This window comes from Curcuma longa, chromosome 13 (genome assembly GCF_044706935.1).
Source record: "Curcuma longa cultivar G26 ecotype Majalengka, Jawa Barat chromosome 13, ITB_CL_G26_1.1, whole genome shotgun sequence".
NCBI classification, from domain to species: domain Eukaryota; kingdom Viridiplantae; phylum Streptophyta; class Magnoliopsida; order Zingiberales; family Zingiberaceae; genus Curcuma; species Curcuma longa.
In genome coordinates, this window is record NC_133873.1 from 5,694,853 (window position 1) to 5,707,505 (window position 12,653).

A 12,653-nucleotide genomic window follows, 5' to 3' on the forward strand; every position below is an offset into this window, starting at 1 on the left:
TAGTTTTAACTAAGGATCCAAAGGCTCTGAATCCATACTAAATGGATATCATTGTGCTCCTAATGTCCCATGAGTTATCTATGTTCATTGTTTTTTCTTATTTAAGTTCTATGGGTCATAAAAGACTTTTGATCAATAATATTTAACAGTTTTCAATTGACTAGAATCGTATTAGATTGAAACACTCATCAAACATTTTTAATCAAAAATATTTGGTAACCTTAGAATTCTCATTGTGCTCCTAATTCATTTAACCTATTTTCATTTAGAACCCTATATATATTTGAAATTATCGCAGGCGTAATTCTGTCGCGACTATTTTAAGCCGATTGACTTGACGCTGAACCGGCGCCGGCCGATTCTCGCTATGCTGCGATCAGCCTCGGTTCGCCCCTTTTTCTCTTCCCCTCGCATCCTTCGTCGCCTCCTCGCCGCCGCCCCCTCCCCGACCCCTCCGCCGGAGTGGATCGATCCCTTTCTCGACGTCTCCGGCCTCGCCAGCCACCCCGCCGACCCCAGCCACCCATCCCCCTGGCTCTCCCGGGTCGCTACCCTCGTGGTCGCCTCCTCCCCGGCCTCCCTCTCCTCCGATCTCAACGCCTTCTGCCGTAAGTACATCATCCGCCTCACTCCAGCATTTGTGTCCCACATCATCCGCACCCCTGACCTCCGCCGCTGCCCCGACCTGGCCCTCGCCTTCTTCCGCTGGGCCGCCACCCAGAAGAAGTACCCCGGACACGACCTTGACTCCTGTGTCTCCTTGATCGACATATTATCCTCTTCCTCCGATACCAAAGAAACCAGTCGAATCAAGGAGCTCGTTGCCGAGATCAGAGACCGTGGGCTTCCGGCGTCGCCTTCTGCCACCACTTCGTTAGTACGGAGCCTCGGCTCCGTTGGAATGGTAGAGGAGTTGCTGTGGGTCTGGAGGTGGATGAAGGAGAGTGCGGTCGAGCCGTCGCTCATGTGCTACAACTGTTTGTTGGATGGCCTAGTGAATTCGATGTTTATTGATTCGGCTGAGAAAGTCTTTGCTGCGATGCAAAAGAATAGAATTGTCCCTGATGTTGTCTCCTACAACACGCTGATGAAAGGTTACTCCAAAGTAGGGAGAACACAAAGCGCAGTCGATATATTTGTTGAAATGCAAGAGAAGGAGATTGAGCCTGATAAAATTACATATCTGATATTGATGCAATGCCATTATTCTGATGAGGATTTCCATCAATGCCTGGTGCTGTTCCATGAAATGGAAGAGAGGGGAGTAGAAATTCCACCCCATGCTTACAGTTTGGTTATAAGTGGATTGTCCAAGGAAGGGAAGCCATTTGAGGGGATGTCAGTATTGGAGAACATGGTTAGGAGGGGCTGCAAAGCCAACGTGGCTATTTATACTGCATTACTTGATTCATTCGCGAAGAGTGGGAATGAGGAACAAGCTATGATTCTGTTCCAGAGAATGAAAGATGATGGGTTTGAGCCAGATGAAGTCACTTATGGTGTGATAATTAACTGCTTTTGCAAAGCTGGGAAGGTAGAAAAGGCAATGGAATGGTTTACGTTCTGCAAAGAATCTCATGTCCCAGTGAATGTCATACTCTATTCTAGCCTTATTGATGGCTTTGGTAAAGCAGGGCTTGTTGATGAGGCTTTACGGCTTTTCAACGAGATGTTAGAGAAGGGTTTTGTGCCAGACTCTTACTGCTACAATGTGCTAATTGATGCCTTCGTCAAAACTGAAAGGATCGATGAGGCTTGTGCACTATTTAAGAGAATGGAGATAGAGGGCTGTGATCAGACTGTTTATACGTACACCATACTTTTGGATGGGTTGTTTAAGAAACACAAGAACGAAGAGGCATTGAAACTCTGGAACATGATGATTGATAAGGGAATAACTCCCACCCCTGCAGCTTTTCGAGTCCTTTCAACTGGCCTGTGCCTCTCAGGAAAGTTCGATAGGGCCTGCACAATACTGGATGAAATGGCACCTATGGGAGTAGTGCCTGAGACAGCCCATGAAGACATGATTAATGTGTTGTGTAAAGCAGGCCGGCTTCAGCAAGCTTGCAAGCTTGCAGATGGAATTATAGATAAGGGTCGTGAGGTACCTGGAAGAGTTCGAACAATTATGATTAATGCTCTTAGAAAGGCAGGAAATGCTGACTTGTCGATTAAATTAATGCACAGTAAGATTGGTATTGGTTATGATAGATTTGGTAGCATTAGAAGGAGAGTTAAGTTCCAAACACTGTTGAATTCATAGTATCTGTTATTACTTAGATGGTTGCAGGTATTGAACTGCTAGTCCAATTTATTTCTTGGATTATTGTTTGAAGCTAACCAAACACTCCAAGATTCAGAAAAATGAAGTGCCAATACCCAAATTCACCTCTTTGGTTTGTTCAAATAATGAACAAGATGTCTATATGACATAAAAAACAGCGGCTCATACAGACTTGCTTCTACATTTTTTGTTCGTGCTACTTAAAAAATAGAAGGCTTGCTACTCAAAAAATAGAAGGTGAACTGCAAAATTCTTAACTAGTGCATAGGAAATTAGTATATTTGAAGATTGCAATTGGTCCTTTGTTAAAGGTGAGTTTTTGCATCCTGTAAGGCAGTCCATGCAATTTGGGTCAAGGTTCAATTCACAGAAGCTACCTCTTTGAATGCAGCAACAGTGGCTCATACAGACTTGCTTCTAGATTTTTTTTTTTGTTTGTGCTACTCAAAAAATAGAAGGTGAACTGCAAAATTCTTAACTGGTACGTAGGAAATTAGTATATTTGAAGATTGCAATTGGCCCTTTTTTAAAGGTTAGTCTTTGCATCCAGTAAGGAGGCCCATGCAATTTGGGTCAAGGTTCAATTCACAGAAGCTATCTCTTTGAATGCAGCAACAAGACTGTGTGGTTATCTTTCCCATCAGATTTTTCCAAGCCTTTTGTACAAGGCTGCTCTTTCTTGTTTGATTGGATTATGTTGTTGGGTTTGAGTATTGATGCTTTCCATGGTGAGCGGAGAGTAATTAAATGACCACTTTCTGTTTGCCAAAAGTAGGTATGAGTTAGGCAAATGAAGAATCATGAATCATAATCTTTCAAGTCTGCCTCAAGGACATTGAACAATTCTTATTTGCAGTCTGTTGAGTGGAAAGAAATTAAATGACCACTTTACATTTGCCAAATGAATATACGATTTAGACAAATGAAGAATTATGATTCATTGTCTTGTAAGTCACCCTGCAGGACGTTAAGCAGATCTTATATGCAGTCTTGACAACTGTGCTGCTGCTGATTGATACACTGCATGAAATTGGAAACTTGATCTGATTAAGTATAGCTGTATAGTGCAGATCTTCTCAGAATAGGATGTGCAACAACCTCAAGTTGAAGTTCAAAATCGTATTGATTTCTTCTCATCTTTCATTCTGCTAAAACTATACACGACCATTAATGTTGAGTTATAATTTTAGGCTCATGCTTTGATGTTGCTCTTTTGTTTTTCTCCTGTATGCTCAAAATCATTAGTCTATACTGGTACCTAACAATGCTACTTCAAATGTGATTATTGTGGTATTTGTGATTCCTGTAACTTAGCTTTATGACTCCTCTTTAGTTCTTTTAGCTAATCATTGACAATATGCATTCTACATATTATCAGCAATTGCATTTCAATCTTTAATAGAAAAGCCACTATCGATGGTTGATGAAATGATTGGTTTTTATATTTAGCTCAAGGATACTAGTAGATAACTAATTGTTGTTGCTTGTCAAGACTCATGTTGATCTCTAAATTTGTTCAGAGCATTTTGATTGTGATCAGACAGTATTAAACACCAAGGAAGCAAAATTTCTTCTGGTACAGCAAACAATCTTCTGCAATGAAAACTTGTGAAGGGAGCTTTTGTCTGATCCACCTACAAATACTACTTTGGAGCAAAACATGTGATGCAGAATGAGTAATTAAAATTTGAGCTGGCTAATTTGGGAAGCACTTGCTCTTGGATGGAAGGGGTTCTTGTACAAATTTTATATATCCTCATGAAAGTTGTTTCTTTTTTTTTCCATTTGTTCAATGTGCAATGAGCCAATTTTGATAGCTTAATCCAATCAATTTGAAGTTCATGTGTACCTTATAGGTAGATTTAATTCTATTGATTGTATCTTTTGGTGTAATTAGTTAGTCTTTATTATGAGACTAAATTGGTTATTGAGTAATCAAAATTATGACTTTTGTAACAGGATGACCTTTGACAAAATTATTATATGGAAGTGTTAATGTTGGCCAGTCTATTTTTATTTGTTATTATAGTTTATATACTTTTGTATTGTCTCTTTTTTATTATCATATTTATATTATTGCATTTTCAAATAATACATAAATAATCAAAGAATTCATGATTCTTTATAGAATTATATATGGTGATAATTGATCATATCATAACAATACTAATATTTCATCTTGAAATATGAATTACTTTAAAATATATATATATATATATATATATATATATATATATATATATATAGAAATTTGATCACCTGCGCTCCGTTATCCTGCGCTCCCCGTGCGCGACGCAATCAACACCGTCCATTTCTCCGATCGACGCACAGTGTTTCTCCTCGGACGTTTGCTCCTTCACCGCAGCTGTTCACCGGCGTCCGGCCATCTCCGGCCACCGGACCGGCACCGATGGATGCGCAACTCACCGGCGCCGGGTCCGGTGGTCGGATTCCGGCCAAATTCGGCCTGAATCCGGCCGAATTCGGCCGGAATCGGCCAACAGCTACTGTTGGCCGATTCCGGCCGAAATCGGCCGGATTCCGACCGAATCACGGCCGGAGACCGGCCGCGGTCGACGCGCCCGGCGCCGGCGCGTCGACCGCGGCCGGTCTCCGGCCGTGATTCGGCCGGAATCCGGCCGATTTCCGCTGAAATCGGCCAACAGCCGTTCTGTCGCGTTTCTGGCCGGATTCCGGCCACAATCCGGCCGGAATCCGGCCCCGGCCGGAGCGCCAGCGAGATGGCTTTCCAACGCATCCGGTCCGGTGGCCGTCGGTGACCGGACGGCGGCGCGACGGCGGTGGAAACGGCGGTGGGTCGGAGCGGTGCGCAGGTGTCGCGTACGGTGGTTCGCGCAGGAGATCAGGACTCATATAATTGAATATATATATATATATATATATATATATTATTTGAATATTTTTCTTAACTTTATAATTGAAATACGACAGTATAATCGTCACTTATTTCTTTAACTTTATCATCTTAATTTATTTTTTTTTATCTTGTTTAAATAATTACATATATTTATCTTAACACTATCACTTTCACTACCATTAAAATCTAAAATCTCATATAAAATAAAGAAATCAAATCTATGATCAGAATAATATTTCAGGTGTAATATAGTCTTATGGAAATCAATATTTTTGACAACAATCTTTAGAATTTTCTTATAATCAAGGGTATTTTTTTGGAGCTCTATATATGATAGTAGATTGGGACTGAGTATTAGATTAAAATTGAATTGAAATAAATTAATCTAAATCGAATTGTATCAAATTGATTTTTTTAACTAATTAAACCGATCAAATTACAACTTGGTAAAACATTAGTTAATTCGATTAAAAATCGAATTAACTGAAATAATTATTTTTTAAAGTGTTATGGAAGATTTATTAATAAGTTAAGAATTTATAGATTCATTTACTTAAAAATTTATTGATTTATTTGTTTAATTAATTTGATTTAATCAAATAAAAATTTTAAATTTAAATTTAAATTGAATTAATTAATTTTTTTAAAAAAATTAAAATTTTGAAATAATTAAATTAAAATTTTAAATTTGATTGATTTATTTGATTTAAGTAAATTTTTATTCGCCCGGACCTGTATAGTAGTTCACTCGATTTAATTATTTATGGTCTATTTTCCAGAATTGTCTGTCAAGTTTTCAATTTATGCTGTAAAATTTTTTCCATTATAATTTATGTGCTTTTTCAAATTACTTCTTCAGAGTTTCATAATTTATTAGTGCTGTGTGTTTGTAAATTTTAAGGGGGGCATTTTACTAAAATTTAGTAAATATCGTCTTTAAATTTGTTGATACATAACACATGTATTAAAATTTATTATTAAATTATAAGGCTCCGATGCTATTACATATTTCTCGAGGAAATTTTTGTAAATATTTTACGTTGCTAGAGCCAACTGTTCCTCTTAAACCCTATCATCGCCGTCGGCGGAAACTCTACTTCTTCCCCTTCCATCGATGGACGAAGAAAAGAGAAACCCTAACTCGTCGGACGGCGGCGCCGCCCATGGATCTCTACCTCGATCTCCTGCCTCCGATCTCCTTGTAGAAGCGCCAAGAGAATCCAGCACAGTAGACGAAGGCGTCTTTGTTCCAAGTAGCAACGGAGACGGAGAATCCGTCTCGTCCGCGCTGAAGGCCGCTTTCATGTCCAACAGCTCGGAGTTGGATATTCCCATCTATGAGAAGATGGAGGGCGTTAGCTTGTCTGGGAATTGCGAAGACCTATTACCCAATCCACTTATCCCTGTGGCTGCGGGACAGGGTCCGCGACAACATCCTCTTTCAGAAGATGACGATACGGATAGTGGTTCGGAAAGCGGTGAGACAAGCTCGGACGACTCTGAGAGCGATGAATCGTCGAGCGAAGACTCCGACTCGTCTACTTCAACAAGCAGTAGCGAAGATGAGAAAGAGGATGATGCCGGATCTCATGGTGTTGGTGGAGTGGGCATCGAAGAGGGCCTTATTGGGAGCGACGATGAAGAAGAGGTTTCGAGATGTCCTGTCAAGTCCAAAAATGAGCTTGAGGTTGAAAAGTCTTGTCTTTCACTTCCTAAACTAGAAATTGATGTTATGAGTTTACTTGTATGATATTTCTTGCAATGAATACTTGTTGACATGGTTATAGTGCAGGTTCTTCCTCCAGTCCCTCCTGTTGAAGTCTCTTTGGAACCGCATCACCAGACAATTCCAGTGGGGTTGATTTCATCTGTAAGTTGCCTAGCCATCTGTCAATTTGGTAATTTTCAACTTTCTGATAGATTAAAGAATAAACCATCATGTTCTTTCCTAGTCAAGCTTACTTTTTAATAAGGAAACACTGTGTTTGGAACCCCAAATCTTTGCTGACTATCACTGTTTCGAGATGATCCATGACCATGAGATTGTACATATTCCTTTCCAGTGAATGATGGCCATGTGATACACTTATATTCTTTGTTGTTGTTTTTTTTTTGTTAATTATATATTAGTCATGTTTGCAAAGCAGATTAAAGGTGTGATTTGGATGCTGTTCTTGTTAGACGTCTTAGATTAATGGCTTCTTGTTATTTCTCTCATCAGGTATTGGGTAATAGAGTTATTGTTGAGGGCTCAGTGAATCACAATCCTTTAAATGAGGGTTCCATTCTGTGGATTACAGAAACCAGGATCCCATTGGGTATAGTAGATGAAATATTTGGGCCAGTAAAGAACCCATACTATGTTGTTCGGTATAATTCTGAGAAAGATGTTCCAGTTGGGATTAGTGAGGGAACTGCCGTCTCTTTTGTTATGGAATTTGCTGCCTATGTCCTCGATAAGGACATTTCTAAGAGAGGATATGATGCATCTGGTGAGAATGATGAGGAGGTCTTCAATGAGATGGAGTTTTCAGATGATGAAAAGGAAACAGAGTATAAGAGATCTCTGCGTCAGACAAAGAGAGGAACTGATGATTTCAAATTTGGGAATCGAGAAAAGGGCACTCAGAAAAAGAAAACTAAGGATAAATGTACAGGGGCTAACGAGAGCAAGATTCCAACTTTCTCTGATGGTCCAGAAACTGTGGAACGATCAGGCCCTGGTGCACATGGTCGTAACAAACCTTCGAGGTTATGCAATTCTGGTCCAGTCAAGTCATTGTCTTCCCGACATTTGGCTAGTGGAAGTGGAGTTGCACAGGCAGCCTCACTAGCTGTCAACGCTGTAAGCAATCTTGCTACTCCATCCTATCAACTGTCACAACATCAAAATGCTGCCCCAGGCCATGCAATGCCATTTTTGCAGCAAACGAATCCTTCCATGGCTCTCAGAATGCCTATACCTCTGCAGCAGCAGCAGCAAACTTTTTGGCCACCTTCAGTTCCAATGCAAGAGCTTCAGAATGTGATTCTTGCTCATGGAATGCAGCAGCAGATTGCTGCTATGACTGGATTGCAGATGAATTTGTTTCTAAACCAACAGCTGGAGAATCAAGCTCTGCTTCACCAGCAACAAAACAATATTTTGATGCCGTCTCATCCACAATTTTTCCAGATGCTGAGCACTCAAAATTTACCACAAATAGGCATAAATTCTTCTGCTGCTCTAGTGTCCCCTGCTCTGATGGGACAAATTGGCATTGGCCAAGCACCTTTGATGCCCATGCCCGCTGTCCGAGGGGTTTCCCCAATGCTAGGTAATCATCAAAATCATGGTCAGCCATTCCTGGCAGCCGCCAGACAAAGTGCAATAACAGATTCTATGCAGTTTAATCCGGGGAGTTTATCTGGTAGTGGAAAAATGCCCCGCCGGAAGGGTGGCGGCAATTCATTTAAGAGAGGCATGTGAAGCTGAAAAAGGGATTCTTGTTTTGGAAGGCCTTTCTCCGCCTACCAAGTTTTATGATCATTATTCAGCTTGTTCAATTGCTCGAGACAATAAGTCTTTCTTTGTATTTTGAAGCATAACATGTTGTTGTATATCAACATCCTAGGAGGTTTGGTTGTAATAACTGATGTATTGGCGATAGGTATGGTATAACAGATAATTTATGCGATGCTATTGAATTATTTCTGCTGTTTTCAATTCTTTCTGAAGAATTAATTTTACCTGATCACTAAGTTCTTCCAATTGGCAGCTGCAAAAGTTGTTCCAATAGTATTTGGAGAAAAAAGTTATTACATTTTGATTCCATGAATTGTTTCGCTCACGAAACTTGCCTTTTTTAGAGTTGCAAACTAAAACAAAAAAAATGAATTTTCAAAAAACCGCCGTTGCCAGGGATCGAACCCGGATCTCCAACGAGACAGGCGAGGATATTCACCACTACATTACATTTTGATTCCAGTTCTCGCTCACAAAACTTGTCTTTTTTAGAGTTGCAAACTAAAACAAAAAAAATGAATTTTCAAAAAACCGCCGTTGCCGGGGATCGCACCCGGGTCTCCCGCGTGACAGGCGGGGATACTCACCACTATACTACAACGACTGTGTTGGATGCTTGTTAAATAGTCAAAATTTAAAATAACTCGTCTCCGTTGAAACAATAGAATGCATTTTTGGCCTCAGATAATGTAACACATTACGGCTCTGATGTTGTGAGTCTGAGTTCATTTTAATTTTTGAAAGATAAAAATTGTGACTTTATTATTCTGTGATAAAAAAAATATAAAGAAGGCAATTAGCATATCTGTTAGTATTGATAGAAAAATTTTATAATTAGCAATAAAAGAAATTTTTTAAGGATTTTTATAAACTGAAGTTGCCATATCTACAAGTATAGCTACTTGCCTCCTATTAATTTTTGAACTCTCCAAATTAACCTCTAGGCTTGCGCAAACACTTTCATGATCAAATCATGCGAATATTTAAGAATTTACTCTTGGTTGTTTGATGTTATATGGATGATGCACTTTTAATGGTGGCACACCCCTTTTCGTGTCATTTTTCGTGAAGGGAATTGCATGTTAGTTTTCAATAGATTATGCCACTTCCAATGGTGGTAACAATTGTTTCTTCAAGTTAAAACTATAGGCTACTTAATTCACTAAAACTACCGAGCAACCGCAACGTGTTCCAATTAGTGAACTATGGAGTTAGCACAACATGCAAGAGAAATGTTACTTCCAACTGCACCTCCAAATTCACATTCGTATAAACATTTCGAACCTCACTCACTCGAGAAAAGTGCTCGTCTAATATGGAATTACAAATGCTTCCTTACTAATCAATCACAAAGGAACCAAGGGATCCAATCCCAATTAACATGTCTACCCAATCAACACATGGAAGAAGGACAATAATTTCATTCAAGTACAAAATAAAGAACTTGAGGATCACCCTCTCAGACTTCCACTAACATATATCTAAATTCAAATAGACAATCAAGAAGAAGTTGATCTTTTGTCAGAAAAGCCATATACTTGGTCTTGTTATTCCTTTTCTTTTTTCTCTCCTCCAAATAATAATTTGTAATTTTTTAGGAAGATAGAAGAAGAAGAAGAAGAAGAAAAATACATATAGTACACAACATCAATTAACTAATTCCCTGGCCCCATTCTACTCCAAACCACTAATCATGCCATGTTCCCCCACCTGTTCCCATTTTCATCATCAAATACAACAACAACAACAACAACAACTATAGTGGTGTCCCAAAATTCCATGCCTAGTGTTGTTGGGTCACCACCATACACTTGTCTTTCCTTCCCCTTTACTCTCTCTATGTTCACTATAAAAACACATATCAAATGATGTTATTGATCATGAGGAGTCATTTTGCCTAGCTACTAGAAGATCAATTTGTGTATATAGATCTTCAGTGTTTTTAAACCCGGACCAGATCAGCCAATTCGATCGATGCTCTTCTCGGTCCGATTTTAAAAACACTGATGACTATTACACACCTGCCTACCTAAATTAAGGCTCCTCCCATAAAGGTAGGAGTCCAGAAATCAGTTGGGATCTCATTAGCAACTGCAAATGTGCTTGAGATCGGAACTAGGCACAATCCTCGGCTTCTTAGGTCTTGGGTTTGCACATCACTTCCCTTTGATTTCTCCAAATTCTGTCATGTATATATATTCAGAATTAAAGTAAATGAAATAGTTGATATAGATAGATTAGATAGAAAACCCTAGTTGCATACCATTATTTGATGATGCAGCTGCACTGGATGACCATTCTTTAGGTAGGGGGCACTCAGTCCCTGATCGAACAATTGCAGTGTGAGAGCTATAGCTAGGAATATATATGACCTTTATTCATACACAACTTAAAACATTTCCAACATGGTGTCGATCGATCGACTTACGCGAACTTGATCATGGAGGAACTTGATGTAGTCGATCGCCTCGTGCAATACTGATGCGGTGTCGGTCTGCAGAATAATGGAGTTAGAGAAATAATTTATTAAGATGTGTGGCAAGCAAATTAAAGAGGTCGATAGGTTTTACTTTCAGTACCTTTCCAAAAGGTGAGACTAATTGTTGGAGTGCAGTAATTCTATCCCCTAATTTTTCTTTTCTCACCTGAATTTACAAACGCAATCACGCGCATTAATCGATCGTTAGTTTGATATATACTTGATTAAAAGGACATGGAACTCGATCTTTAATTTGCATATGTACCTTGAATGTCGTCGGTAATGGGGACGAATTAGTCTCAATTCTAGTCCTTTTGGGAGGTGGTTCGCTACTGTTCTTCCTATTCTCCATGGAAGTCTTCGTTCCTAAAGTGGAAGGTGCCTGCATGCATGGCCCAGCTACAGCTTGGATCGAATGAGAGAAAAATGATACCATAATAAGTAAATTAAGGGACTGACCTTGAGAAGGTTATTGCTGCTGTAGCTACTTGAGCTTTGATGGCGGGGAGGCTGAGGAGGAGGCCTCAAGTTATGGTGCTCGGCTGCGGTTGCGGTTGCAGTTGCGGTTGAATTCCAAAGGAGATCCTCGCCGGAGAACTGAAGCTGTTGCCTCGGCACTTGGATCAGCCGACCATCGAAAGAGCTCAGCGATCCGCCATCTTGCTCGAGATTGAGCCCGTGCAGCAACGCGTAAGGTGATGCGAAGGAGGAGGACTGATCGATTGATGAGATGTCCAATGGATTCCCCAGTGGATTCATGTCCATATTCATCACGTCTTCCTGAAGCAAGCCGTGGAAACTGTTCTCCGATCTCACTCCGCTGCTACGAATTAAATCAAGTAATTAGTTCAGGCTAGCTCAATCGATCAGAAACCCTAGAAACTAATTAATTACATGATGATAAGAGAAGATCACGGAATACCAGAAGGGCACTTGACTCCAGTAGTCATGGGGGGCGTGGAAGTGATCCATCGGCGGCGAAGGGATCGCCGGAGCGGAAGGGTGGTCCTGGAAGGTCACTGAACTGTTACAGACCGACGCGGATGATGACGTAGTACTGGTCATCTCGTCGTAATAGTTGAGGCTTCTTCCGAGCACGGTGGAGCAGCTGACGAAGGGCGGTGTGGCGGGGAGGCTGACGGCGTCCGGCCGGCAGGGGGCGGCTGCAGCAGCCCACCAGCTGCTGCTCGGTTGGAACTGGTGACCGGCCATGGATGGATGGAATTGAGGTGTGGAGATGAAGAGGGGTAGAGGTTTGGTAGGAGAAGGAATGATGAATTATTATTAATACCCGCCACTTATATAAAGCCATCTGGTGGACCCCAACCCAACCGGCACACGAAAGTGGTCGTGAATCGGATCAAAGGTCGAACCGATCGATCATTAATTGTTCGAGTTACTTCTATTATATATTTTATCTAAATAAGATTGATTCTTTTTTATTTATTATTCTCAATTGGTATTAAAATTTTATATATTTATAGCATAAATCATCTAAAATGAT

The 12,653-nt window shown here is 40.3% G+C and overlaps 3 protein-coding genes and 1 non-coding gene across 5 annotated transcripts; 2 read left to right on the plus strand and 2 right to left on the minus strand.

Moving 5' to 3' along the window:
• Positions 1 to 367: 367 nt before the first annotated feature.
• Positions 368 to 3,700, plus strand: LOC141844326 (uncharacterized). Its single transcript, XM_074732363.1, has one exon. It carries the CDS (start codon positions 368 to 370, stop codon positions 2,264 to 2,266), a length of 1,899 nt encoding a protein of 632 aa, XP_074588464.1. The 3' UTR covers positions 2,267 to 3,700.
• A 2,526-nt stretch (positions 3,701 to 6,226) lies between these two features.
• Positions 6,227 to 8,852, plus strand: LOC141843814 (uncharacterized). Its single transcript, XM_074731837.1, has 3 exons — positions 6,227 to 6,852; positions 6,958 to 7,035; positions 7,387 to 8,852. Exons 1-3 carry the CDS (start codon positions 6,280 to 6,282, stop codon positions 8,632 to 8,634), a joined length of 1,899 nt encoding a protein of 632 aa, XP_074587938.1. The 5' UTR covers positions 6,227 to 6,279; the 3' UTR covers positions 8,635 to 8,852.
• A 350-nt stretch (positions 8,853 to 9,202) lies between these two features.
• TRNAD-GUC (transfer RNA aspartic acid (anticodon GUC)) lies at positions 9,203 to 9,274 on the minus strand. The gene has a single exon. It is a non-coding gene; the product is annotated as a tRNA-Asp (tRNA).
• A 912-nt stretch (positions 9,275 to 10,186) lies between these two features.
• Positions 10,187 to 12,403, minus strand: LOC141844239 (transcription factor bHLH123-like). Of its 2 annotated transcripts, none has more exons than XM_074732271.1 (7): positions 12,072 to 12,403; positions 11,609 to 11,969; positions 11,415 to 11,531; positions 11,250 to 11,315; positions 11,099 to 11,164; positions 10,934 to 10,993; positions 10,187 to 10,852 (listed from the first exon to the last, which is right to left on the minus strand). In XM_074732271.1, exons 1-7 carry the CDS (start codon positions 12,359 to 12,361, stop codon positions 10,700 to 10,702), a joined length of 1,113 nt encoding a protein of 370 aa, XP_074588372.1. In that variant the 5' UTR covers positions 12,362 to 12,403; the 3' UTR covers positions 10,187 to 10,699. The 2 variants fall into 2 exon arrangements, with proteins under 2 accessions (XP_074588372.1, XP_074588371.1); XM_074732270.1 differs by having other exon boundaries at positions 11,609 to 11,972.
• Between the last annotated feature and the right edge of the window lie 250 nt (positions 12,404 to 12,653).

Excerpts from the sequence above, each read along its gene's own strand:
- LOC141844239 (XM_074732270.1), bottom strand. The coding sequence starts at position 12,361 with ATGGCCGGTCACCAGTTCCAACCGAGCAGCAGCTGGTGGGCTGCTGCA. Across the intron at positions 11,973-12,071 it reads TGGAGTCAAGTGCCCTTCTG|CAGCGGAGTGAGATCGGAGA; the intron begins GTATTCCGTGAT and ends TTTAATTCGTAG. Across the intron at positions 11,165-11,249 it reads TAGTCTCACCTTTTGGAAAG|ACCGACACCGCATCAGTATT; the intron begins GTACTGAAAGTA and ends ATTATTCTGCAG.
- LOC141844326 (XM_074732363.1), top strand. The coding sequence starts at position 368 with ATGCTGCGATCAGCCTCGGTTCGCCCCTTTTTCTCTTCCCCTCGCATC.
- LOC141843814 (XM_074731837.1), top strand. The coding sequence starts at position 6,280 with ATGGACGAAGAAAAGAGAAACCCTAACTCGTCGGACGGCGGCGCCGCC. Across the intron at positions 6,853-6,957 it reads AGTCCAAAAATGAGCTTGAG|GTTCTTCCTCCAGTCCCTCC; the intron begins GTTGAAAAGTCT and ends GTTATAGTGCAG. Across the intron at positions 7,036-7,386 it reads CAGTGGGGTTGATTTCATCT|GTATTGGGTAATAGAGTTAT; the intron begins GTAAGTTGCCTA and ends TTCTCTCATCAG.